The 27339-nt window shown below is 54.5% G+C and overlaps 3 protein-coding genes and 1 non-coding gene across 18 annotated transcripts in view; 2 read left to right on the top strand and 2 right to left on the bottom strand.

Moving 5' to 3' along the window:
* ABCA7 (ATP binding cassette subfamily A member 7) overlaps positions 1 to 5908 on the top strand; it is a 54544-nt gene extending 48636 nt beyond the window's left edge. For all 13 annotated transcript variants that reach the window (XM_048831296.2, XM_048831295.2, XM_048831294.2 and 10 more), the window contains 6 exons: positions 98 to 239; positions 330 to 464; positions 1179 to 1282; positions 1799 to 1891; positions 2636 to 2879; positions 3898 to 5908. In XM_048831296.2, the coding sequence (XP_048687253.2) occupies positions 98 to 239; positions 330 to 464; positions 1179 to 1282; positions 1799 to 1891; positions 2636 to 2879; positions 3898 to 4041 (862 nt within the window). In that variant the 3' untranslated portion in view covers positions 4042 to 5908. The remainder of the gene's footprint in view (positions 1 to 97; positions 240 to 329; positions 465 to 1178; positions 1283 to 1798; positions 1892 to 2635; positions 2880 to 3897) is intronic.
* A 398-nt stretch (positions 5909 to 6306) lies between these two features.
* LOC125627314 (uncharacterized) lies at positions 6307 to 11154 on the bottom strand. The gene is made up of 5 exons (XM_048831304.2): positions 10803 to 11154; positions 9647 to 10329; positions 9158 to 9333; positions 8100 to 8237; positions 6307 to 7015 (listed from the first exon to the last, which is right to left on the bottom strand). Exons 1-5 carry the CDS (start codon positions 11128 to 11130, stop codon positions 6964 to 6966), a joined length of 1377 nt encoding a protein of 458 aa, XP_048687261.2. The 5' UTR covers positions 11131 to 11154; the 3' UTR covers positions 6307 to 6963.
* A 7663-nt stretch (positions 11155 to 18817) lies between these two features.
* Positions 18818 to 18924, bottom strand: LOC125627361 (U6 spliceosomal RNA). The gene has a single exon (XR_007353992.1). It is a non-coding gene; the product is annotated as a U6 spliceosomal RNA (small nuclear RNA).
* Positions 18925 to 19253: 329 nt separating this feature from the next.
* The window catches only part of TMEM259 (transmembrane protein 259), a 30356-nt gene continuing 22270 nt past the window's right edge, over positions 19254 to 27339 (top strand). For 2 of the 3 annotated variants that reach the window (XM_048831302.2, XM_048831301.2), the window contains exon 1: positions 19254 to 20348. In XM_048831302.2, the coding sequence (XP_048687259.2) occupies positions 20112 to 20348 (237 nt within the window). In that variant the 5' untranslated portion in view covers positions 19254 to 20111. The remainder of the gene's footprint in view (positions 20349 to 27339) is intronic. The other variant, XM_075123253.1, reaches the window with a different exon arrangement.

Here is a 27339-nt window from a genome sequence, read left to right as displayed (position 1 = left end):
GACGCCCCATTCTCCCAGCCCCTCCCTGCAGATTCGTTTCCCCGGGGCCCCACTGCGGGACGCCCCCTTCAGCTGCTCGGTGTCTCCATCCTCGCAGCGTGCTCCGCGACTTGCAGTCGGTCCATCAGAACATGGGCTACTGCCCCCAGTTCGACGCCATCAACGACCTGCTGACGGGACGGGAGCACCTGGTGTTCTACTGCCGTGTGCGAGGTGTCCCCGAGGAGGAGACGCCCAGGGTAAAAGCCCCCCCCCGCCCCTTCCTGCCCCCCCAACCCCCCCAAGGCAGGAGAGACGCCTCCTCAGCCTCTGTGCTTCTCTCCCTGCAGGTGGCTCAGTGGGGGGTCTCCAAGCTGGGCCTGGCGCAGTACGCCGACAGACCCGCCGGGGGCTACAGCGGGGGGAACAAACGCAAGCTCTCCACGGCCATCGCCCTCCTTGGTGCCCCGCCGGTCGTCTTCCTGGTCAGTGCTGCCGGGCAGCAATGGGCGCCTGGACGTTACTCCCTCGGGTGCCCCTAGCGGGCACCCTGAGTCAGCCCCCTCCAGCCACCATCGGATGAGAGGGGGAAGGCAGCTAATTTGCACAAAGAAAAGGAGGACTTGTGGCACCTTAGAGACTAACCAATTTATTTGAGCATAAGCTTTCGTGAGCTACAGCTCACTTCATCGGGGGGAGGTATTTTTTCATGCTTTGTGTGTATATAAAAAGATCTTCTACACTTTCCACAGTATGCATCCGATGAAGTGAGCTGTAGCTCACGAAAGCTTATGCTCAACTAAATTGGTTAGTCTCTAAGGTGCCACAAGTCCTCCTGTTCTTTTTGCGAATACAGACTAACACGGCTGTTACTCTGAAACCTGTAATTTGCACAGTTATCTGTATATGCAAACCCCAGCCCTGTTGATTTGCATGGTCATTTAACATGGGGACGCAGCCTTGATGTAGCTGACCTCCCCCGTCGGGCTCTGTTCCTGGGCCCAGGCTGTGTCTGGAGCCATAGCTGCACCACAGCCCTTGTTTGCACCACTCTGGCCCTGGGTGCCCCGGGGATTTACACGGCCAAAAGCGGGAGGCAGGGGCCTTCGTGCCAAGCCCACTGGGCTTCCCACCCCGACACGTCCTTGGTCCGGACAGGGCCAGGGCTGACCCAAAGCTGCTTTCGGGGCTCGTTGCAGGACGAGCCGACCACAGGGATGGACCCGCGAGCCAGGCGGTTCCTGTGGAACTGTATCCTCAGCGTGATCAAAGAGGGCAGATCCGTGGTGCTCACCTCCCACAGGTAAGGGAGAGGGCTGAGTTGCTTGTGCATCCCTCCCTCTGCACAAAGCCTCAACCCTCCCCCCATCAGTAACTAGCCCACCCCCCCAGCAGGCGAGTAGCTGTCAATCCGCCCTTTTGCAGTAATTCCCTTTGTGCCGTGCACAGGGTTGGGGGCAGGGCTGAGGCATGGGTGAGGGGCAGGGAAGCCAGTGCTGCCCCTGATCTGTGGCTGAGCCAGGGGTTTGCAACTGGGGGCGCTGCTGCTCTCCCGCTCCCTGGCAGGGGTAAACAGCCACCCGCCCCGCCAACATGAGCTAACTGTAGCCCTCTGCAAGTCCGTGGAGCTACGACTTGCCCCAGCTGAGGGCCTGGTCCAGCACTCAGGTGGGGAGTACGTTCTCCACTAGCCCATGCTGCCCCCCCACCCCCGGGGAAGGGCCCAGTGGAAGCGAACATGGGGGGCTGTTGGGCAGGGGAGGAGTGTGGGGTTGCCGAGTCGGGGGCGCTCACGCCATCACCTCTTCCCTCCGGGCAGCATGGAGGAGTGCGAAGCCCTGTGCACCCGCATGGCCATCATGGTGAACGGCCGGTTCCGCTGCCTGGGGAGCGTGCAGCATCTGAAGAGCAGGTAACTTGGTGGCATCCTGCCGTTCTCCAGCCCCCCCTTCGCATCCCTCCCCAGCCATGGCCTGCGAAGCCCGGCCGGTAACGAGTTGGTCTCCCTGCCCAGCCAGACATCTCCTGCGCGTAATTTCCCCAGGCTCTCCAGGAACCCCAGTGCGGTGCAAAGTGCCCGCTAGGGACCGAGCTGCACTGGGAACGTTTCAGAGACCTTGATGGGGTGGAGAGGGAATGTCCATGCCGGCGCCGCCTTGCAGCAGTGGCCAGGCTGAGGCAGGGAAGGAAGGAGCTGAACCCACCCTCTGCTCCCCCTAATGAATCCTCCTCAGGGAGCTGGCAGTCCCAGCACCTTGGGCATTGGGGGGGGGGTGGCAGTTACCACTATCTGGCAGTCCCTGAAGTGAGTCTGGGGGTCTCGATCCAGTCCCCTAATGGTCCTGATTGCACGACATTGCCACTGGCCCCGGTGGCGTTCCGAGTGGAGTGGCCAGGGAACGAATGGGCCATGGGTCAGGGTTGAGGCAAGCGTGTGGGGCGGGGAATTCCCTGCTGCTCCCGATCTCTCCTCTCCCAAAGCTCCTGCTCCCCTCCCTGGCTGGGGTAACTCCCCCAGTGGCTGGAGCTCAGAGAGCTCCCTGCCATGTTAACCCCTGGAGCCGCTCTCTGGAGCCGTCGGTCCCCCTCGCTCTGAGCAGCGGTCAGCGTGCGCCCGGCGTGTCCGCGAACAAACCCGCCCACCTGTTTGCCGTAGGTTTGGCGACGGCTACACGATCACCCTGCGGGTGTCGGGCCCCAGGCCGGATCTGCGGCCCGTGGAGACGTTCATCCAGGACTCCTTCCCCGGCATCGTCCTCAAAGAGAGGCACCATTGCATGCTGCAGTACCAGCTACCCTCTCGGAGCTGCTCCCTGGCCAAGATCTTCAGCATCTTGTCCACTCACAGGGGCACCTACTGCATCGAGGACTATTCCGTGTCCCAAACTACGCTGGACCAGGTGAGGCCAGGGCCGGGTCTCTGCCCCTCTCCTCCAGCCTTGGGGATGGCAGCACCGGGCCAGGATCAAATAAATGGACATTTCCCCTACTTCGAGCGTAAGGGACTGTCCTCTTAACCCTGTAGGTGCCAGCTGGCAGAGCGTCCTCCCAACAGCTGGGATGCTCCCCAGGGGATCTCAGCGTTGTGAGGTGCCTCACCCCCGCCTGCCCTTAGCATGAGGCGACTTGTCTGTGCCTGCCGTGGGTCAGCACCCTGAAACCACCAACCACTGGTAACACCAGCCCTGTCCCCACTGGCCTCACTACCTCTGTACAGCTTAGCGATAGGCACAGCCGAGCCCTTGAAGGATTCCCTGCTGGGTCCAGCCCCTCGTCCACCGAACCCTCTGGGAATTCCCACAGCCGGCACACGCCAGCTCACTAGCTATGGCCTAGGATGCAGCTCTGCAAATGTGCCGCATGTCCATGTATTTCCAGTGGAAACCAGGCGAAGGGCATGACCAAAGAGCAGAGATTCGAGTGACAGCGGGTAAGAATATTGGAACCGAAGGGTCACATAGAACACAAAATCCTACCCCGCTTTCTAGAGCCTCCGCTTAGCTAGCTGGTTCCCTTCCCGTCTAAAGAAGTGTCTCTCACCCAAATTTCTCTCCAGCATTTTCAGGTGATCCTACTTGAGCCCCCTCTTGTCACATAGCAAACTCACTGTGCGTTTACCTCCTCGGGGAAGGATACCAAGATGTCGTCTTCGTCCCCCAAATGCACCACAGCAAACTTTCAATGTGCACCTCCAACTAGTCCCCCCCCCGGCCCCACGGGGCCTGTTGTTTCCCTTTTTCTGTAACTTTTCTCTCTCTCAATTCTCACAGTCCTTCATTAGCATGCGGTTCAGCCTGGAGAGTGGAGGTCTACGGTGAACCAGACACGACTCCATTCACGAGTCCCCAGGCTGTGACCACTAGGCCAGCCTGCCTGTCACCCCGCCTGATTCTCTTGCTTTTGTCCCTTTCCCGCCAGGTGTTTGTCCATTTCGCCAAGGACCAAAGTGAAGACGAGCCCCTGCCGGACTTGGCACCCCTGTCCAAGCCCCAGCCCCCTGACCCCTGGAAGAGGATCACCCACTTCCTGGAGGACGACAGCTACCAGGAGAGTGCAGTCTGAGACCCTCCCCCGGCCAGGAGTGTAGCCAAAATACAGAGGGGGGGGCTTCCCTCGTAGCACCAGGGCTCCTCCTACTTGGAGCAGGGTGGAGGGAAAGCCCCACTTACCCCTAAAGCTGAATCAATAAAACACCCACTGCTCCTAGGGGGCAGAGGCCCCCAGCTGATGCTCCTCACCCCACATCCATGGCTGTCCCCCCAGGGGAGTGACGCAGAGCCCCCTAAACCTGAATCAACAGTGCAGAGGGGGTAGTGCCTGACTCCATGGTGCCCTCTGGGAGCAGCTCCTGCCAAGCCCCCACCCTAGGGTGCAGGGAGCTTTCCTGGAAGTCACCCCTTCTCCCAGCGAGCAAGGGGTGGGGTGGGGTGAGCCTCCTTATGCCTTAAGTGGCAACCAGGAGGTGTGATCTGCCTCCCACACTCCCAGGGCTCCAACGCCCACCTCTGCCCTGAGTTTGAATCCCAGGCTGGGCCCGTCAGGCTCTCCTCCTCGGGCTCCTGTGGCTGGCTCCTTGCAGGCACAGCTCTCGCTTGGTATTTGTACTGCGCCCTGCCCCGGTTCTGGGTGGGCCAGGGGCGTGGATGTCACCCCTTGCCCTGCCCAGCTCCATGCACTTCCTGCCCACAGTAGGGCCCAGAGGCCTTTCTCAGAGACTTACCCGCATTAAACCCAGCCGCTTGGGCGCCCAAGGGGGAGGCTCGGCTGGACCCTGCGGGGTCCTTGGTCCCCTTCACTGCATTCTGCTGTGAGCTGCTGTTCGAACAGGCCGCAGGGCTGCCCCCCACCCCCCAGTGACTGCAAGGCCCTCGCCAGCCGTGTGATGTCAGGGATCCCCTCTCTTCCTGGGGAGGGCGCTCCATTTTCCCTCCATTCCCCATGCTGCAGCCACCAAGGGGCTTGGCTGGGAGCCTGTCAGTAACACTCCTTCAGCTGCTGGGGCCGTGAGCCCCTCCTTTCCGCCCTGCCCCAGGGCTTAGCATGCTGCGTCCACTGGTGGCCTCCCGTGGGAACATCCCTTTGCGTTAATCCTTCCTCAGACCAAGTCGCTCTCCCAGCACGAGGCCCCGAGCTGCTATGCCCCTGCCTGGAGCCTGAGCTGTCCCTAGGCGGGGAGGTCTGTGAACCCCAAGGCTCCCCAGCTACCTCCCCTCCTGGCTGTTCATGGGCCAGATCTTGGCTCCTGGTGGGAGCGGTGGTGAAGGTCTCACTGAGTGGGAGTTGGTCCCTGATCCCTGGCACCTTCCCTGGCAAGGCAGGGGCAGTGGCCCTCACTCTGCCAGTCCTCCTTTGGAGGAGAGAACAGCTGATGCCCGCCTCCTCTCCGAGGCGGCCTGCTTTTCTGTCCGTCCGCCCCGTCACTAACAATGCAATGACCTCCCGTCCCCAAAGACGATGTAGCATTCTCCCCGGGCGCTGTCCTAGCACAGACTCCGCCCACTCTCACCACCAGCCCCGCCCACCATCTAAGTATTGTATTATCCCCTTTTAAAATGGCCCATGTTGCCATGGCCATGGCCGGCCTCTTCTCCCAATGGTCCGAGAAGCAGGCAGTGGCCGCTGACGACCTACTGTGGCGTTTATGCCCTGGGCGTTAGGCCGGGCTAGGGCATCGCCGCGCCCCAGCCGACTGTTACAAACACCTGAGCCGATGCCCCTCCACACAACGCTGGCCCCCGGCCCCAAAGAGGCATGACCCTGCCCCCATGCCCCATCCGCTCTGCCCTGAGGGCACTGGGGCTGGGCTCTCTCATGTAGCTGGTCTGTTCTCTGGTATTTATAGAGCAGAGTCCGTGGAGATTTGCGTGAAATACTAAGCGAATTAAATATACGCACACAATAACCCCCAGTCTGGGGTGGAATGATTCTATCTGGGTGTCGGGGTTTGTTCTCCAGCTCGTCCTTCGTTTCTCTCTTTCCTCCCCTGTTCTGTGGGTCTAGGGCACTTAGCCAGCCCCATTTCCACAGTCTCTGAGCAGCTGACAATCTTGAGTATATTTATCCTCACTACCCACCTTGCGAGGGAGGGCAGGGCTTTAAACCCCATAGCACAGCTGGGAACTGAGGGCCAGGGTTACAAATCGGGCCATCAGCCACTTGTCCAAGGTCACAGGGAGAGCTGGGACTTGCAGCCAAGTCTCCCGGGTGCTAGCCGCCACTAAGTGTTCCTAACTCACCTGTTGCCCTAGTACATAGGGGCCTAATGTAAGTTAGCATCTTCTAGCTGCAGGTTTTCAGTACTTGGAGAATAATTAACCCCTCAGGCCCTGTGTTTAATACCCTTTATTGTGCACAAGGGCAAATTGTGGCACAAGGAGAAGCGATTTGCCTATGGTCACTGGGACAGAACCCAGGAGTCCTGACGGTTCCCTCACCTCTAACCATTGGATTCTCTTCTCTATACCTGCAGTGAGTTCCACAGGTTAATTCACCCTATGGAACCAAGTGACTTCTTTTCCTCTGGTTCAGAGAGGTGGCCTTTGCATTTCGGTCCCCGTCACGCACACATCCCGCTTTGTCCTCACTGGGGGATGGGGGCGCACAGAAGTGGACCACCAGCTACAGATCCCTGACAAGCAGGGGGTTAACTCCTGGCTGAGCTATCCCACCGGTGGCCAGGGTGGAGTAAGAAGGCCAGGACCAATCAGGCAGAGTTAGAAATCCAGCTGTCAGGCCTGGCAGCAGAGTGGGGGAAGGTCAGTTCTTGGTGTAGAGCTGGGGTCTTCCTGGCCACGTGGGTCCAGGAGCCTCTGGCTCCTTCACCCTGGCCAGAGGCTCAGGAGCTGGGCCGGAGGGGCCTGTGCCCCCCCGGATCTTCTCTGGCTCTGCTGCTGGCTGTACTGGGCTCTCCTCCAGCAGGGCGGTGCTGCTTTGACATGGGACGGAGCAGGTTTGCATGACCCAGCTGCTCTCGTCCTGGGGCTGTCAGCGGTGGGTTTTGGGGCAGGCTGCCTCCCTGGTGTTGCCGGCAATGGGGCTGGAAGAGAACAGGAGGGGTGAAAGGGAGGAGATGCCAGGAACGAGGAAACAGGGAGCTGGAGGCCTTAGTCCAGGTCCTGGTGAGCAAGTGTCCCTGGCACAAAACGCCTCCAGCCCCTGTGGCAGTCTGGGCCATGGGATGGCGCCCCACTCCTAAGCCCCGGGGGAGATGCCTTCATGGCAGCACAGACGCAGGGGATAGTGTGTGCTGATGGGGCTAGAGGTGTTTTTGGGCCCCAGGGGTTTCACCAGCACTCGATTCCTAACTGGATCCGGTCCTTAAGAAAAGGGCCGAAGGGCCGGGGTGTCTGCATGGTACAGACGGCGGCGTGCAAGCACCGGGGAACTGCTCCCCTGGCTCGGGGAATGCGATCTGTCTTGTTTTGGCCCTATCCTCTGGCTGGACTGGGCTCGGTGGGGGGCAGATCCCCCGAGGGCAGGAATGTCCTGTGGTGGCTGGCTCTGCCCCATCTCATTCTCTTGCAGGGGCCTTTTGCCAAACCCCACCGCCCCCTCCCTGTCTCACTGCGGCTACAGCCCCGCCTGCGTTGCGAAAGCCCGAGGCGGGATTGTCCGGTTCCTAGGACACGGTTACGTGGGCTTGAAAAGGACAATGATCTCACTGCCACGGTGGCAGAACAGCTCTGCCCTAGGCTGGCATGTCAGAGGCCTGGGTTCATTGTGCTCTGGATGCATCGTGCCCTTGTGGTATTTGGGAAAGCTGAAGTGTGTTGGGACCTGCTGGCACGCACCTGCCCTGCCAGCCAGGGTGGGATCCCTCTGCCTCGCCTTACTCTGGGACCTGCAGAAGGCAGGTTCCCTCCCCTCATGTTCCTTCTCCAGCTCCCAGCTCCCTGGCCCGGTTAAGGGATTCAGAATCTCAGGCTGCCGTGGTCTGCAGGGGTAGGAGGAGGGGTACATGGAGGTGGGGAGCTCTTGTGGATCCCTGCAGAGCTGAGGGAAGCAGAACATCTCCTCCTCCCCCCCCCCCCACCCGCTGGAAGGAGGGTGGCTTGGAGGACCCGCGTGAGCCAGCATGGCCAAGAAGCAAGACACCCCCCGAGGTTCTCCCCGTGGCTCACCTGCCTGTCCTCCAGGTGAGCTTCACCAGTCTCCTCTCTGCAGCTGCAGGATGCAGCCCCACGGCCTTCCTGTTCCTCCTCCTGGCATCATCCCTCCTGTTCAGCGCAGGCTCCCGGAGCAAACGCCACCTCTCCCCTCTGCAAGGAGACAGCTAGCTGGGCTCTGCCCCTTGGTGCTGGGATGGGAGCCTGGTCCTCGTCTTGCCCCCCACCCCCCAGCTGTGTATTATCTCCTCACGGGAGCACTCTGGTGCTCAGGGTAAGGGAGACAGGGAGCCCCTCTCCCCGTGCCCATGCAGGAGACCCCACTTAGGGCTTGCATGCAGTTCTCTGGGCAATCACAATTTGGGGACTTGTGAGTAGCACGGGGGCAAGGAGCCAGGACTCCTGGGTTCTATTCCTGGTCTAGACTTGCTGAGTGAGCTCAGGCAAGTCCCGTCCCCCCTCAGTAAACTGGGTCTGGCGATAGCTACTCTCAGGGGGGTGAGGCTTAGCTGAGTGTCTGCAAAGCCCTCTGTGATCCCTGGATGGAAGGAAGGGCAGAGGGTTACTGGCACTGGCTGCTTGAAGTCTTCCCTGAGCCCCAGCCCTGTGTTCTCAGTTTCTCGTCCCCCTTCTGTTCCGCCTCCCCTAGCAAGGGCTCCTGGCCCGAGCCGAGATGCAAGATCTGGGGCGCTGAGCATGTCAAGCGGCAGGGGGCTGGCTGAGGGTAGGCAGCGCCGGGTGTGACATCTCCAGGATCCCTGAGGTGTCCGGTTCAAAGCCAGCAGGCCTGAGCTCCGTGCACTCTGCGGGGGTTCGGCTGAGGCCTCACAACGCAAGACGGTCGCCCCTGCACGTCACCAAAGTCCCCCCGGCACGTCTAGCTGTGTCCCACCACCCCCAAAGGCCTCGACTGACACGTCCCCAAGCGCCCTGCTGCAGGTGCAGGGCGAGTCCGGGAAGGCGCCCCGGGGGGGTGGGGAGGGACCTAGCTTGTCGGCGCGAAAGCTCTTTCGGGGGCGAAGCTGCAACCAGGTCTCCAAGCAGCCTGGGCGCGCTCCGTGGGGTTCACTTACTCGTGGGGCGAGGCAGCCACTTCCCCCTGCAGCTCCTTGCGCAGAGACTGCAGAGCCCGAGCGATCAGCTGGTGGCTCTTGCTGGTCGTGGTCTCCCGGAGTCGCTGCAGGAGCAGGCGCGTGGGGAGCTGGATGTCTGGGGAGCGCTCTGGCCTCAGCAGGCCGCCCGCTCCAGCCTGGGTGAGAAAGAGAGAGGGAGGAGTGAGGCCGCCCCGTGCCTGTAAGACGTGCACCCCCACTCCGCCCCTGCATGGACTCACTGCAGGCTCAGGCCCCATGGTGGCCACCTTCCAACGCCCCTAAGCAGACAGATCCCGTGTGCAGGGGGCGGCGAGGTTGTGGGAGCCGCCCGCTGCTCCTGCTAATGCCCCTTCGTTCATCCCCTGTGGGAAATCCCGTTGCCTGGGCTTGGTGCACATTGCTGCAGGGGCTTCGCTTGGCGGGGCCTGGGGACGGTGAGCGCAGGAGCGAGCAGACGCCGGGACTCACCATCTCCGCCGAGCTGCTGCACTCGGGGGGCAGCCGCTGCTCCGCTGGCTCTGGCTGGAGGCTTGTCTTCGGGAAGCCCGCTGGAGACGTGGGCTCCCGCCTCGGAGCAGCCCGGCGGGCGAGCGCGCCGTCCCTCGGAGCCGGCGCCTGGCCAAGGGGCGGCTCAGGCGCCGCGGCAGCCTGGCCGCTGTCTCCGGGCTGGGCCGCTGTCGGGGGCAGAGCGGTGACCCGCTGAGTCTGATCTTCTACGGGGCTGGCTCCACCGCCGCCGGCGCGGCCTCCCCTGCTGGGCCGTCCACGCTCCCGGGGAGAGCACCCAGCACGACGGGCGCTCCTCGTCTCTGAACGCCCCTCCCAAGAGTCCCAGGGCTCCGTAACGGCCTCCAGCACGGGGCGAAGGTCGACCAAGATCTTCCTGAGCTTGGGCTTCTCCCTGTTGGCTGCATCTCTGGGCACCTGGGGCGCGGACAGGGCCTCTGCCGGGGGCTTTGAAGTGCTGCGGCTGGTTGGAGAAGACCCTGTTCCTCCTCGCCCGTGTTCAAGGATGGGGGCCGTGGCCCGAGGAGCCAGCTTCTTTCTCTCCTTCCACCTGCCTGTTCTGTGCCCCCTACCCGAGGGGTCTGCCGCCTGCCCCGGGGGCCCAGCCGCCCTCCAGGCCTCTCTTGCCTTCACCAGTGGGCGGTCTGGAACAAAAGAGGAACACTGAGCATTGCCCATCTCTGCCCAGGCTCTGGGCCAGGCCTGCTGCCGGCTCCCCCCAAAGGAAGCAATTTGGGTGGATTATTTTTAGATCCCTCCTCTCAGAAGTGCCAGTGCCAGGGCCCAGGGAAGGCGCTGCCTGCTCCCTGTTAATCTCAGCTGTGTCCGTGCCCCGACATCACACCCAGATGGGAGCAGAGCCTGGCTTCAGCTGGCACCTCCAGCAGCTGCCTAGCCCCCCACCCCCCCGCCACGCCTTGAGGTGGATGCAATGCTCTTCTTCGCTTCCCTGTGCTATGCCATAGCTGTGCAGCTGTTAAACAGCTACAGTGTCCCCCCCCAGAGGAGGCTGCATTTCAGACTCTACACACTCTCTCTCTCTCTCTCTCTCTTTACCTGTAAGGTCCTTTGGAATCATTCAGGCTTGCCGGGGATGGGGGATATACCTGAGCCGTACCTTCCAGCTGCAGCTGGCATGGGGCGGGGTGGAACACCAAGTCCGTCCACATGATGGATGGTAACTTCTGCTGAGCTCTTGCCCTCTTCTGGTGGCCCAAGGCCATTTGTAGTGTGGCTTCGTTCTCCTGCCCCGGAGGAAGGCAGGACTTACTTTGGCAGGGGTGGATCTCACGGGGGGCGGTTGGTGGTACTGCTGGAAGGGAAACTAAAACAGAGAGGTAAGGTACAGGGGGAAGGAGATTAGGCCAAAGGAGGGAAGATGGAGAGAGCTGGAGGAGGAGGACGAGGCAGGCAGCACATGGAGGCAGGTCGGAGGTTCCCAGCATGGGCCATAACCTGGTACCTCTCCTCTGGGCAGATCCATGCACCTGCCCCCCCCCTTCCCCGGAATCGGTCCGCGTCCTGGTTTGCCCGTGGCTCTGTCACCCCTGAACGTCCTGCCCCAGCTGCTGGGTGCCAGCCATCGTTCCCGCCCAGCCTGCCCCCTGCTCTGTGCCGACTGGGAGAGTAACCAAGCAAGGAACAGAGCCCGAGGACCCAGCCAGCTCATCCACCAAAGAGCCAGCTTCACACCCAGTCCTGGCCCAACCTGCCTGCTGCCGGGGGTGGGGCAGGGCCCAGCCGGGCACCTCTTAAGGTGGAATTGCTCACATGGGCCAGTGCCAAGGGTTTTACTAGAATGACTCATTCACGCGGCTTCTCCTTCGGGCTCCCTGCTCTCGTTCCCCTGCATTGTAACCCCCTCCCAAAACACCCTGCACTCTACTGGGCACCCCGTGCGCTGTATGCCCTTTCCCGGATTGCCACCTGGGCTGCCCCTGGTGCCCATTCTCTTAGCCCACCCAATCATCCAGCACAGCGAGTGCCAACTTTTCCAGTGACGCGCTAAGGATTACTATTCGCTGGTGTTTTTCAGCAATAGCACTTAGTGCTTTACAAAGGAGGTCAGTCACGTTAGCCCCATTTTACAGATGAGGAAACTGAGGCACCAAGCGGGGGCTGTGACTTACCAGAGGCAGAACTTTGGGAGACTCAAGAATAGAACCCAAGCCTCCCAACCCAGTGCTTTAAACACTAGATCACGCTGCCTCTCACTTAGGACAGCTTCCATCCCTTTCCCCATGACCCCAAACCTCCCACTCCCTAGCCCTTATTCCGCTATTGATGCCCTCTTACTCTCCCTCACCTGCAGCACCCCCCGAGTAGCTGCCTCATACTGGTATTTATTAGTATTAGATTCACAGGAGTTTCTAGAGGCCAGGGCCCCATTGTGCTCGGCTCTGGATGTTTGGCTAGCAGAGAGCCATTCCCCTCCCTGGAGAGCTTGCAGTCTGTGTGTGAGCCTATGGCCAGCAGGTGGGGGGAACCGCTGGACACCAGGAGATGCCACTCGCTGGGCTCAGCACTGGCTGCCGCAAACCAGCTGCCACAGCCATGGCAAGGATATTGGTTTTGCAAAGGTCAAGGAGGTATTTGCTTTGACCAGGGGCCCAGAACAGCCAATAGGCTTCTGAGCCTCTGGACAATATAATACTTAGAGGACTTTGGTGTCCTGGAGCAGGCAGGCCAATGCTGGTCTGTATTGGCGACAGATAGGGGCATGGTCTCAATGCCTCCTCTGAAAGGTTGGCCGTAGACTTCGTGGCTGCAGCCAGTTTCTCTCTTGCCAGGTAGGGCACGTTCCCACACGGCCGATGGGCTTGCGTGCAGAGAGGCTCTTTGGGGCAGGGCGTGAGGGGTCCGGGGACGCCCAATCTGGTTTTTGTGGGGGGAGCTGGAGCGGTGTCATAGAATCATAGAATATCAGGGTTGGAAGGGCCCTCAGGAGGTCATCTAGTCCAACCCCCTGCTCAAAGCAGGACCAATCCCCAATTAAATCATCCCAGCCAGGGCTTTGTCAAGCCTGACCTTAAAAACTTCTAAGGAAGGAGCTTCTACCACCTCCCTAGGTAACGCATTCCAGTGTTTCACCACCCTCCTAGTGAAAAAGTTTTTCCTAATATCCAACCTAAACCTCCCCCACTGCAACTTGAGACCATTACTCCTTGTCCTGTCCTCTTCTACCACTGAGAATAGTCTAGAACCATCCTCTCTGGAACCACCTCTCAGGTAGTTGAAAGCAGCTATCAAATCCCCCCTCATTCTTCTCTTCTGCAGACTAAACAATCCCAGTTCCCTCAGCCTCTCCTCATAAGTCATGTGTTCCAGACCCCTAATCATTTTTGTTGCCCTTCGCTGGACTCTCTCCAATTTATCCACATCCTTCTTGTAGTGTGGGGCCCAAAACTGGACACAGTACTCCAGATGAGGCCTCACCAATGTCGAATAGAGGGGAACGATCACTTCCCTCGATCTGCTCGCTCTGCCCCTACTTATACATCCCAAAATGCCATTGGCCTTCTTGGCAACAAGGGCACACTGCTGACTCATATCCAGCTTCTCGTCCACTGTCACCCCTAGGTCCACTGTCCACTGTCCACATGCATCGGCTAATGATCGAGGCTTGGTGCAGCGTGTGATGATGCAGCCGTCAGGCACGGCCCGTTTGAGGCCTCCCGCACTGCTTTGGGGGGCGGGCCCCCCATGTCTGCGGGCACCCGGATGAACAGACGATCCCCGGGGCTTTCTTCCTGCCCTCCATGGGCTGCTCTGCCCGCCCTCCTGCTGAACACCCGCAGGCTTGGCTGGAGCTCCGAGGCCACCGCACCAGTAGCAACACAAACAGCCTGGATCAACACAACACAGCTTTGTACCACGCCCCAGGGCAGGGCATGTTCAGCCACACACCTTGGCTTCAGCCTGTCCTTGCTTTCAATATGGCAGCCCGCTTCTGCAGTCAGGCCACATGACTGTCGCTCCCGGAAGGCCCCGGGAGGTTGTCCTCAGCGCGGGCTAACAGGGAGTCGCCGGCAGGGACGTCTGTCCTCGTACAGACCTTGTGTTGTAGTAGTAAAATTTTATGTTTGAATTGTGTATCATTTAAAATAAAAAATAAAAAAAAAGAAGAATGTAGCATGTATTAAATGTCTTGGTGTCTGATTTAATTATATTCTGCCAGCCACCCTCTTTAAATAGCAAAAAGGAACGGCCTAACGGGCCATTTAGTAAAGACGCAGCAGCCGGAATCGGTGTCTGGGTTGATTTCAAGGCAGCTACAGAGGTTTTACGGCCACTGCTTTGTTGTAGGTTTAGCATTTTAAAATAAGTAAAAGAATGCTGTGATGGTTTGCTTGTGCATCGCAGCTTGATGTTCCGGTTTAAAATGTTCTGTGTAAATTAATTCTGTTTTGTGTGTAAATAAGGAAGGTATGTGTAAAAAAAGAAGTGTGAAGGCCATCGCTAAGCCAGATGTACAAGAGAAAAACCAGAAACGGACGCCAGGCTCAAGGAGGCTGCAACACGCCCCTATTAAAATGTCAGAAAAGGGCAAATTGACAACTCTAAAAAATAAACAGGCACCTAACAATAGGAACAAAATAGCTGTCATAAAAAATAAAAACAATTAAAAAAAACAAGCACTCGTCAAACAACAATTAATCACAGCACAATGGTGCAAAACTCATTGGTCCCAATTAAAAAAAAAAAGATCACTATATAAACAGGGCGCCTTGCCATGACACTTTGGATTCATCCTGCCACGATTTCCCCAGAGCATCGTGTTGCGACTGAAGGACCCTGGCGCCTCCCTACCCATGATCCACCTAGCTGGCCACTAGATTGATCCGGACTCTAGACTGGTAACTATAACGTCGACTGGCGGGATTTTGTGTGTGTGTGTGTGTGTGTGTGATTGAATGCATATGTTAATTGTTGTATCTTCAGTAAACGCAGCGTATTGCCTTTTCCCCTGAAAAAAAATCCCGAGTGCTTCTTATACGCATAACAGTGTCATGGAGTCGTTCCGCCCACTCAGCCAGGGGGCCCGGGTTTGAATACAGTCGCGAGTCAGCACTTAGGCACAGGTACGACTGGAGGAATTCTGGGCTCGTGTATGTCTCCAGGCGCCTCTGCTGGGCAAGGTAACCTCACCCATGGGCGCCCCTTCTCTAGTAAGTAGTGCGTCCCAGCACAGGAGCAATAGACGGGCAGCTGCACAGGCTGGATACTGACACTGCAGGGACCAGGGCTACTGCTCCTGAAGCCACTTTTACTGGAGCCCCCGCACTGAAATTAGTCAGGTGGCTGCAGCTCTGCCCCCTTGCTCCGGACAACATCAGGTGAGAGCAGGACCACGCTGTGGCCTAAGATTAAAGCTGAAGGGGCTAGGTGGCGTTACTGCACAAGAGGTGTGGGGGGCTGCTGCGGGCCAAAGGTGCTTTCTGACAGATGTTTCGGCTTGTAAGCCCAGCCAGCCAGCCTCCGCCTTGAGCCCTCGTGCCACGGGTTAGCAGTGGGTGGGCATGGGAGCATGTCAAAACTGCTGTTCCAGTCCTGCCCTGGCCCCTGGGCTAACCTGAAGGTGCATGGTGGCTATTCCTGCTCCAGCTCGGTCCCATGCAGACCGGTGCTGCTGCGGGTCAGCGGAGAGCCCGGCATTCTTCTCACCTGGGAGAAGGGGGCGTGTTCTGAAGAGTGAACTCATCGAAAAGAACCCGGCTAGCTACTGGCAGGAGTTGGCTTATCGCTGATAAGTCACCAGCCGTCCCTTATTGCTCTACAGCTGCCTCCTTCTGCGGTCCAGTCGTCCCATCCGAGCTCTCTGGACCTGGAGTTCTCAACCTTTGTCTTACTGAGCCCCCCCACAACATGCTATAAAAACTCCACAGCCCCCCTGTGCCACAACAACTGGTTTCTGCAGACAAAAGCCAGGGCCGGCGTTAGGGGGCAGCAAGCAGGGCCATTGCCCCAGCGCCCCGCGCCACAGGGGGCCCTACGAAGCTAAGTTGCTCAGGCTTCAGCTTCAGCCCCGGGTGGCAGGACTTGGCCCCCCGGGCTTCCACCCAGGTGGTGGGGGGTTTCAGCTTTCTGCCCTGGGGCCCAGCAGGTCTAATGCCAGCCCTGCTTGGCGGCCTCCCTGAAACCTGCTCGCGGCTTCGAAGTGGGTGCCGGACCCCTGGTTGAGAACCACTGCTCAGTGGCCTCACCCCAACAGCCGTGTGAACAGTAACACAGTTACCCACGGCTCCAGCCCCATGGCCCCCATAGTTCCGCTGTCACTGATGGCATTGACAGAATGAGAATCCTTAGCGCGTACTCTGGTATAAGAAACAAGGGACTAACACACAGGCAGTCCTGCTTTTTTCCCTTCCTTCTGGCCACTGAAGAGGGCAAAAGGGGTTCTAGGCAATGCCATCTGGGCTCCTGCTTCAATTCAATGGCTAGATTTTGCTTTGAAGGAATGAGGCCTGGAAGAGCGCCCTGTGGGGTGAACCCATCAAGCCAAATCGCACAAATTGCTTCAAAAGCATGTCGTGGTTATTTATGAAAGGTCTAAAACAAGTTACAATTATTTTGCTGAAGGGTTTGAAAATTATTCTCAAGTCACCGCAGTTGGTTCTTCCTGGGCTTGGGACTGAAGGGAGCAGCAAGGCTGGACGCCTTGCAGACAGCATCTTGGGCCCAGCTCTCCATCAGGACCAGGTGGGATGTTGAGTTGCCACAGAGAAACCAGTTGGCCCGCACTGGAGCTCAGAAGGGCTCCGTAGTTGCAAGGTGCCTTTCCACAGTTGCCAACGCCGAGCCAAGAGAGCTGCTGATTTCTTTGTCACTTATATCAAAGGACCTGAAAGAGGGCTTGAGAACCACTGTCTAGTGCACCTAGGTGGGATGAGGACACTGTGAGAATCAGTGGTGAAGCAGAGAGAGCCACCTGGCCAGGCATGGGAAGGGCCCACATGTCAATGACTTATTTGCAAGCAGAGTCTAATTAAGGGGAGCAAGATTTTTGAGGTGTCAACAGAGGTGGTTTTTCCTGCTGCCCCACCCCCCTCGGCAGGGCAGCTCCTGTTTCACTGCTGGGTGGGGGTATTGGCCCCTGTCCAGCTTCCCTTTCCCTGGCCACTCAGACAGCTGGAGCGAATCATCCCACAGACCACACCCAGCCCAAGCAGCTGCAGACTAGTGGCTGATTTAGGGATGGGGCGGCCTCCCTGGGACCCTCAAGTGTAATCAGGTGGTTAATGCATAGCACCTGCTGCCATATTTAGCTCCTGAAAGGGGTCAGCCTGCCTCTGGGGCATCCTTGGCTGTAACCTGGTGCTTTGTGATTTGCATCTAGCCAGAGCACTGAAGACAGCTGTGATCCCAGATAAATCTCCCAGGATCAGGGAGTTTAACCAGACATGGGGGACAGTAGTTTGATCAGACATAGGCCCGGGCGGAAGTTAAACAGATGTGGATTCTGGAAGAGGGAGTTCGCCAGACGCGGAGGGGGGAAGCGGTGCTGGGTTTTTTAAATGCCTTTGGGGCCACAAGGGATGGGATGATCGTGGCAGGGACCCATCTCACTGGGGAGATTGTGATGTTCATCCATTGCTGTGTGTGGTGTGCTGGGGGTCCTGGGAAGCCTGTTTTAACAAGGGGCCAGAAGCAGTAGCTAGCCAGCCTGAGTGATTTTTAATGTGTGGGCCCTGGATGGGTTCCAAAAGATGAATGAAAAAAATACAGGCATTGCTGGGACTTAAAGTGATAACGCTGCCAGACACCAACAACCATAGCTAAAGGGCAGCTCGGAGCTGGCGTGTTGCCCGGTGGGCGTCTCTGCTCCTTGCCGGCTGCTGCTCAGCTCGGGGTAGAACATTGCTTCCTCCCCGGGAGCCTGTTTTCATACAACAGCAGATCCTGCACCGCTGCCTGTGGGCACAGGGCTCTTCCAGTGTGTTTACCAACAGTGCCATGTTTTCCGTGTTGGGTCTAGGGCCACGGTGCTGTGCTGCTGGGGGGCACGTGGCCCAAGCACCAGCCGTTTTAGACCAGGGGCAGGCAACCTATGGCCTGCGAGCTGATTGTCAGGGGCACTCACACTGCCTGGGTCCTGGCCAGTGGCCCGGGGGGCTCTGCATTTTAATTTAATTTTCAGTGAAGCTTCTTAAACATTTTAAAGATCTTATTTTCTTTGCATACAACAATAGTTTAGTTACATATTATAGACTTATAGAAAGAGACTGTCTAAAAAAATGTTAAAATGTATCACTGGCACGCGAAACCTTAGCTTAGAGTGAATCAATGAAGACGCGACACCCCACTTCTGAAAGGTTGCCGACCCGTTTTAGCCACTGGGACAGCTGAGCGTACGAGCAGGCAGTAAATATGCTGGCAGCTGCCAGCGTCTTGGCTAAATGTGGGCTTCCTGCCGCTGCAGCTGAGCCAGCGGGAGCAGCCACTGGGGAAGGTGTTTGGTAACATTCCCTAGCGTCGGTAAGGCCAGCTGTGAGCATGGCGTGCCCATTCTGTTTGCCAAGCCAACACCTTGTTCTAGTTCAATCCATGCGCCTCCTGCAAGGCCCATAAGAACAAAACGCACAGGCAACCTGTGGAACTCATTGCCAGGGGATTTTGTGAAGGCCCAAAGTAGAACTGGGTTCACAAAAGAATCAGATGTGTTCCTGGGGGCTAGGTCCAGCAATAGCTGTTAGCCAGGATGGTCAGGGACACAACCCATGCGCCGGGTGTCCCTAAACCGCTGACTGCCAGAAGCTGGGACTGGATGGCGTGGAATGGCTCACTTGATAATTGCCCTGTTCGGCTCATTTCCCTCTGCAAGCATCTGGCGCTGACCTCCCAGAGCCGGGATATTGGGCTAGAGGGCCCATTGGTCCGCCCCAGTGTGGCCTTGTCACGGTGCGGTGGCTGGGCAGGACCTTTGGACCGTGCCCACGGTGCGACTTTCCCCCCTGCAGCCCCTTGTGCTCCGCGCTGAGCTTAGGATGGTAAAAGGTTCCCCGAGGGCGGCTGCCACTGCGCCCACTGCAGGCTTCTGTGGCCACAGGGCGTGGCTGTGGATTCAGTGGTGGGTCTCTGCCATGAGGGGGTGGAGTCACCCCTACCTGGCTAGAGCCCAGCCAGGCGCTCACCAAAAATATGGAACGCTTCACGAATTTGCGTGTCATCCTTGCGCAGGGGCCATGCTAATCTTCTCTGTATCGTTCCAATTTTAGTATATGTGCTGCCGAAGCGAGCACAAATCTAAGCCCGACCACGTTGCTATTTAAACCTCTGTAAATACTCTTATTTATAAGTTAGGGTGAACAATATTTTTGGTACAGAGGGACGCGTTAATAATTAAAGAAGGCAACAACCAGGGTCTGACAGGTTGGGCGGCGCTTTTGTATGCTCATTCTCTGAATACCTTTACATTTTTGTACCAGTCCCGTTTCGCGGTGCACGACGGGAAGCAGAGCGGCTTATTTGAATACACAAATAAGGCCTGAAAGGCCCGGCCTCTCTCGCCCGCCACCGTCCCAGCGTTCCCTGTTAAGCCGCCTCTCTTGGGCCTCGCCCGCTCGTTGTTGTTGAGTAGCGTCCGGGCCGGGGCAGGAGGGGGAAGAAGATGGCGGCGGCGGCACCTCTGATCCTGGGGCAGTGAGACGCGGAGCGTGGCCGGGCGCGTGAGGAGGCCCCTGGGCACGGCGAGGGAGGCAGGGCGGAGCGGGGCCCCCATGGCCGCCGGGCCGGCCCAGGAGCCGCGTCCCGCCCCGGGCCTGCCCCGGCCCCGCCGCGGCTGGTAGCGCGGCCCCAGCGCGCCCCCCCCCCCCCCCGCCCGGGGGGTCACGCTCCCGAGCCTGCCGCGAGAAGGGCTCCCGCCAGGCCTGAGCGCCCCCCGACCCGGGGCTGAGACCCCCCCCCCCCCGCGGCCCCTCATAGCGGGCTGGGCCGCCCCTAGGGGCAGCACCCCGAGCCCTAGGGGACGGACTGCCCCCCGCATCCTGCAGGGGAACAGCGCCCCGCCCCCAAGGGGGAGCTAGTGACCCCCCCGCCCCAAGGGGTCTCCCCCTCCCCGGACTGTGCCGAGGTGTGAGCCTCCTGGGGCTAGCCCTCGAGTCCCTTCTCCCCACCCCCCCCTCCTCCTTTGCAGAAACAGCAGCGATTTTCCCCCTAGCACACAGGTCCCTCTGCCGGGCGTCCCATTCCCCCAGCGCAAAGGGGCGCTGATCCACCCACCCCCAGGGAGACTGCCTTAGACTTTGAGAGGGTAGACACTCCCCCCTGAGAGGCACAGCTGCCTTTTTCCTTCCCTCTCCTCCCACCCCACCAAAAGGGCTAAATCCGGGGGGACAGAGCGCCCCCCAGAGTTCTCTTCCCGAGCGCCTTCCTCACGGGAAGAAAGTAGCCTCTCCCATTGACGCTCCCCCACCCCCAGAGGATCAGGATGTCGGAGAATCAGCCCAATGCGAACAATCACAATCACCCAATGAACAACAACGGGGGTGGTGGGGCTGCTGGTGGAAACAACCGGGGGGTACGGAACCCGAACCTCAACCAGAACCCCCTGATTAATGTGCGCGATCGCCTCTTCCATGCCCTTTTCTTCAAGATGGCTGTAACCTATGCCCGCCTCTTCCCACCCTCGTTCCGCCGCATCTTCGAGTTCTTCGTCCTTCTCAAGGTGAGGGGCAGGGGTATGTATGAAGTGGAGGGACTTTCTCTATCCACTCTTCACCCCCCTGTGCAGTTAAGTCAAGTTGCTTCCAAACAATTCTTATCCCCCAGGAAAGATCTCCTGCTACCCTAAAAAGAAAAGGAGTACTTGTGGCACCTTAGAGACTAACCAATTTATTTGAGCATGAGCTTTCGTGAGCTACAGCTCACTTCATCAGATGTATCTCACGAAAGCTCATGCTCAAATAAATTGGTTAGTCTCTAAGGTACCACAAGTACTCCTTTTCTTTTTGCGAATACAGACTAACACGGCTGTTCCTCTGAAACCTGCTACCCTAGGATCAGTCACCTAACTCCACCTATACTAGCCAGAGAGACTTTCCCACTAAACTGGTGTATTTTTTCTATTTATTAGGAAGGGATGAACCATTGTGATAGTTATTCTACACTGCAGCTGGAAGCATGCCTCTGAGTCTTGGTAGACAGATGCCCTAGCTCTACTCAATCTAGGCACAGTGGTGTGGCTGTTGTAGGCCATGGCATGGGCTAGCCACCCAAATACAAACCTGCTCAGCCCTCTAGGTCTGTAGTCGGGTTGTTAGTCCCTGTACTGCAGTCTCCACACTGTTATTTTTAGCATGCTAGCTAAAGTAGAGTTAGTGTGAGTCTGTCTACCTGGGCTCAGGCTCGCTTCGAGCTGCAGTATAAATGTACCCTTTAGGGTCCCTTTAATAAATTGAAAGGCTTGTTAGGGCATTTTCCTGTGCTCTTACAGTCATAGAATCATGGCTGTTAGAAATGGAGATGTCCTGTAGATTCAGTCTGCTTCCCTGCTGATGCAGCATTGTCTCTTACAGTCTGTGCTTTGTTTTAGTTTTTAATGACTCGACACAGTGGCTGCCAACGTTCCCCAGGAGAGCTGCTGGCTTATCTGTCACATTCTAACCTCGTGTATGAGGAAAAGGAATAACTCAACAAATATCAGACTAAATGGTCTCTCTCCACAAAATGCCTCCATATTTCTCTCTCTGGGCAAAAGCTTGAGTGAATAGATTATAAAACCTTATATTGGTTTGGGAGTCTTCCCTTGCGCTGCTGAGATTCTGTTGTGTCCTCTTGTTAACAGTTCCTAGATTTAAACTTATTCTAAGAAAGTGGTTTATTGAAGCCAGAAGGATGGGAAACACTATCTATCATTTTTTCAAAGTTAAATCTGGAAGGAATATTCCTGGATGTATACAAATGATTTCCACTACATGGATCTGATGAAGTGGGCTTTAGTCCACAAAAGCTTATGCTCAGATACATTTGTTAGTCTCTAAGGTGCCACAAGTACTCCTCGTTCTTTCATATCTAGGTCACTGGTTCTAGTCCATCTGATGGTTGTGTGGCCAATGTGAAACAATTTGGTGTTTTCAACCTTGTTTCTGGAAAGACAGTTGTGGATAGAAATAGATGTTGTCCACATTAGGAAAAAGGTGAAGAGAGGAAAGTTTATCATGTGTTAAAAAACACTGCTTACCTCAGACTGCTAAGTGTGAAAACTATAAACTACTTTATCCTCTTGTCTGTGCTTTTTGGTTCTGTTAGGCAACCACAGCTGGTATTGATTGATCTCCCTTGGGGGGCATCTCTGCAGAGAGGGCACAGTTTAAATAGGCCATGGAGGTTGAACTCCTCTCGCTCCTCAAAGTTGAAGATTGGAAATGAGGCACGTTAGTGAGATCTGGGTAGGGATGTGCTGTTACTATCTATGCTTGTGTTTTTTACCAGTGCTAAATGTAAAAAAAATTTCACAAAAAATAATTAGTTTCTAAGGGACAACAGTGTACTTACATTATAATATACACGGCTACCACGCTGAAACCTTACATTATAGTAGCATTAGTCACTTAAAAAAAAGGAAAGCAATCAGGACAGTAATATCAAGTGTAAATCAATGCCTATTGCATCATGACAGAATGACCTTAATGTGCTAATAGTACATTTTCACTCAGTATCTTTAGTTGTTGTTCTTGGAAATGGCCAGGCTTTTTAACCTTTTCCTTTTCTATAACTAACTGAAGGCATGCTTAAAATCTTGAAATGGGATGGGACTTGTTACTAGACTGTTACCTTGGATGAGTGGTAGCCAAGCTAATAGTGTCTGTTGCAGAGCTCTGGGTAGCTGAATTAGCCATGCATACATGTGCAAAACAGCCTGCTTTTACCATAGGAGTGATTTTAAAAAGAAGTCTTAAATTTTCAGAGACAAAACGGGGACTCTGAGGCAAGTGGCATACATAAAAGTGCTTTAACTAATTGACCAGATTTCAAGCAGATGTTCTTTAAGTAGGGACGTAGTATGATGCTGGCTGTCTCTCTATAGTGCTAAACCGTCTGGGTATAGATGTAAGGCATGATCCTGCCATTTATTGTGTAGGGGTGAATTCCTGTACCTGTACAGAGCCCTATTGCCTTAAGTGGGGTTCCTTCGATTGTCGAGGTTTACATGCATGTAATGAGTTGCAGAACCTGTGTCTAGGTGAGCTTTGGTATGCATGAACTTCAGCCTTATCTCTTGGTCCCTTTTGGCTGAAGATGTCTTCGTACAGCTTCTTAATCAAATCCATGGTGTAGCTGCCTAGTTTTGCCAGTCTGTTTACTCCTGCTGAGGACCTCAAGGATAATGAGTAGCTAGAACTAGTTGTGTTACGCAATGATCAAGCACCTTAAGGAAGTTGGAGAGCAAACAACCCTAAAACTCGGCTATGGTGCTGTATTCTAGAATGCTCTCCATTCTTGGTGGAGAGCTGCTGTGCAAGCTATTGAATGTATCTGTTATCACCCTGAATTGTTCCCCAAAATAAGGTGGTAAAAACCCATTAGTCTGTAGTGATATCACTTTCTTCTGATGTGACTTTATAGCTGTTCCTCTAGTTGAGAAGCATCTCTTGACTATTTTTGAAAGTGGAGACTCCAGCTTGAAGTGTCCTTTTTATGGATGGTAAATCACTAACCATCCCTTTAGTGGGGTGACTTGTTTGGTGTGAATTTAAAAAAAATCTCTTTTGTAACAGTAAATTATTTTTTTAATAACCATAACAATAAACCCCCTTGCAATTCTATGGAAAGTGTTCCACGGTGGCTTTCAGGTCATGTTTGCTGAAGCTTTACACTCAAGGCTCTTCAATCTAATTGACATGATTGGTTGCCTGTGTGTAGGAGAGGCCCCATCTTGGAATTACTTAAACCTCTCTTGAGCAGAAAAACTGAGACACACACAAACAATTGTTTGTTAATTAATACTGACATTAGTCCCCATGAATGAAAACTGAAACCCTTCTAGTTTTCAATATAATGTAGATCACTGAAAAGTACAGTATTGAGAAATGGTAGTTTAGTATTACTAATCTACAGTGAACATGCTGGAAATAACCAGAATTTTAGACTGGAGAACTTCTTGTCTGTGCTGCATAATGGGATGTTCAAAGTGCATGGCATTCATATTGGGACTATGGATCATTTTAGGATCTAGCTAGGGATACTGTCTCAAAAATCAAGAGCTGAGATCCATTCTGATGCTAGCTGTCGAAGGCGTTTGGGGGTGAAAGATTCTGCCTGTGAATCATGGAAGGCAGGAGCCATGTTTTCTATTAAGTTAAAAAACTGATCACTGAAGGCTGTAGAATATCAGGGGAGATTGCTCGATGCATTCACTTGCATGTTGGCCTGAAGAACGCTTCTTCGGTTAATTTTCAATCACTTTATTGCCACATTATGATGACGAAGTTCATGCAGAATGTTGAGGTTCTGAATTTAGGGCTGGTGACATGGTAGTAACAGGTTTAATGCTGTTGCTCTCCCTTTCTGATTTGGTGAGAGGTTGCCTCGTCTTGGGGTTATTTGTGCCTCTGACGTCTCCTAAAATTGTGCAGTCTGTCTTTCTTGTGCTTTAATGGGGAGTATTTGTTATTCCTAATAGTTTGAGGAAGTATTGTATAGTGAAGAGAGAATTTTCTGTTTCAGTTTCAACTCTGTCAAAATGATTGAGCTAGGCCTTTTTTGGCTTTCCAGCATGGCTTAGATCTTTCAGTCTGATGGCTGACTGCTGAATTTGGTAAGAGTTCGCCTGTGTTTTGGGCATTTGATCTGTAGTGTTAGTGTGCAGGGATTTATAGAAATGTAGCTTGTATATTTTTTTCTATGCTTTCCAGCAGGACATACATTGTGTTTCATACTAGTGTTGGTGTCTGAGCTCCAGGAACAAACTGAAAGGTTTGAGCAGGTCTTGTGGTTGGACGAAGTTGTGTGTGCTTTCTTTGATGTTTCTTTCATCTCACTACTAGTTATGTGTGTGCCCAAAGGCCCCAGTTGGGATTGGATCCCCATCATGCAGGGTGGAGACAACCCCTGCTCTGGAGAGTTTAGTCTTATTCTTGATATAGGAATGTCTCTTTCCAATCTGATGCTAGTATCTACCTGATTGAACAGAGACTTGGGCCTGGTCTGCACTTAAAATTTAGGTTGGCATAACTACTTGTATAAAACCCACACCCCTGCATGACATAGCTATGGTTACTTAACTCTCAGTATAGACATAGCTAGGTCAGTGGAAGATGCTTCTGTTTACCTATCTCCTGTCACTCAGGGCGGTGGTGTTTCTACACTTAACTAAAAAACCCCTTACGTGGTGTAGATGCAGCCTGACGGCTTTATGCCAGCATTGTTCTGGCTTTGTGGCTATGCTGGCATGGTCCACGCAGCACAGCCATCGCCTGCAGGTAGGTATCTCCTGACTTTCTCTAACATTTCCTACCTGAGCTCAAGTTGCCTTCCCTGTTTGGTCAGTTAACCTTGTAACAAATCACAGGAATGCTTGTTTTAAGTGAACTTTGCCAGCGTTGATCTTGGCTTAAATAAAGGCCGTGTATTGGCTTTCTAAAATGAGAGAGAATTCAATGGAAAGAAAACTGCAAATGATCTGGAAATACTGTCTAAAGCTAAAGCTGTACCATTTGTCATCTTACATAGCAGGTGTTGTATAAATGAAACCAATTGGTTCATCCGCCTTTAAATAAAGATAATTAAGGCCCTGTCTATGCTGAGATCTGCAGCCATGCTCTAACTACTCAAGAGGCCCACTTGTTTTAAACATGACTCTCTAGAAAGGTTTGGAGGGAGTTGTAAAATCTCTGTGTAGACAAAACTAAAGTGGCCCCTCCCTTTCCCCTTAATTTTGGTTTCGTTCAACAGTGGACATGTAGGATTAGAGAGACTGTCTTTCATTATCGATGCAGTGAATTCCCCCAGTAGCTAGTGACCTAGGTGAATGAAATTCAGGAAGAATCTGGTCAAGCTAGAGAAGCTGAGGTCTAGGGCAATCCTGCCTTTTCATATAGGTCTTATATGGGGCTAAAACACCTCTGCCTGAAAACCCCAACACACAGTCTTCATGACACCACTGCTGTTGGCAAAGGCTGAAATGCTCTCCTGTGACACACGTTTGTTAATACTATCACTGATGGTATAGGGCATAAGGAATATGCAGCCAGCATTTTGAGCCAAATCCTGGTCCTATTGGAGTCCGTAGGAGCAGGATTTGTGCCTTGGTGCGTATGGGTGGAGTCTACTAACACACTGGAAGTTTTAATAAGTTTCTGGTTATTTTTAAAATTAACATTTTACCATTTCAAGTTTTATATAAACAGTGCACAGCTGCAGATATTCTAGTTTTATCTGTCCAAGGGTCAAAAAAAATTGCTTATGAAACATACTTTCCTACTTAATGCCAACTTTAAGGGTTTTATTTAAAAACCAAGAGAAGGGCAAGAAACAATATTCAGGTTCAGAAACCTCCAGGCAGTTGTACAAAGATCTGAAATATGACATTTCATAATTCAATGAAACATACATATGTGAAAACGTCACCATACAATCTTTGCATTTAAACTGCAAAGAAAAGGAAACATTCTCTCCTAGATATAATGTTCCATGAGCCAATAACTAGCTGCTCATGGGTGAAATTTCTTCTTAACTCTGAGAGGCAGGGTGGGTGAGGTTAATATCTTCTATTGTGTCAACTTATGTTGGTAAAAGATACATGCTTCTGAGTTCCACAGAGCTCTTCCTTAAGTCCATGGAGCTTGAAGGCTTGTCTGTTTCATCAATAGAAGTTGGTCCTGTAAAAGAGATTCTCACCCGTCTGGTCTGTCTCATATCCTGGGACCAGCACGGCTACAATTCCGCAAACAACAACGAAAGAGAGCCTATAAAATAAGGGTTGAGGTACCTTATACGTTTTTACGCTAACTAGTGCCATATGTGAGAGAGACTCTAACCAGTGTAACTGCAGATATGTTTCTTGTCCACATAAATATCTATTCTTTTTTGGGGGGGTCTCACTGTGCTTTTAGCCTCAATGTCTTGAATTTTCTCAGAAAGTTGCTTAAATCATCTATTTCTCTCTCCCCCTCTTTCCCCCCTCCCCCCCCATTTAGCCCTCTAATGATGATCTAGGGTCATAGGAGGCAATCTTCTGGTCTACCTTGTTAATGGCTTGCAAGAGTGTATCAGAGCCCCAAGACCACTCCTTGTTTCCTCTCAATGCTTTGAGTTGCAGTTAGAACAATGGAAGAACTTTCCTGGAAGGTGGGGATGGGGGTGTATGTTTAGTGCCTCTTCTGGACACCTCCTTTCCCTGTCTTTGGATCAGTTGTAGAAGCATAATCAAAGTGAATCTGTCAGTCTCTCATCAGTTGGCCTGTGTTTTGGAGCTGTAGGGACATTAAAAAGGGAACAAACAACAAAAATCTGACCATCAGATGATGTTTACAAAGAAATAGTAAAGGTTTCTAGCTGCAGGCTTCAAACAAGCAAGGGCTGAGGAAGAAATGCCTGACTTCCCCATCTGGTCACTAATCCTTCCCTCAGGTCTTAGCTCTCCTTCTGAAATCCTGCTTCCTTCACTTCTGGTGATGTCAGGTGGCAGGGGGGCAGTGGTAGGAACTGCAGCAGCT

Source organism: Caretta caretta, chromosome 25 (genome assembly GCF_965140235.1).
Source record: "Caretta caretta isolate rCarCar2 chromosome 25, rCarCar1.hap1, whole genome shotgun sequence".
NCBI lineage: Eukaryota > Metazoa > Chordata > Testudines > Cheloniidae > Caretta > Caretta caretta.
Note: the sequence above shows the minus strand (reverse complement) of the source record. Positions and strands in the feature narration are given on the sequence as shown.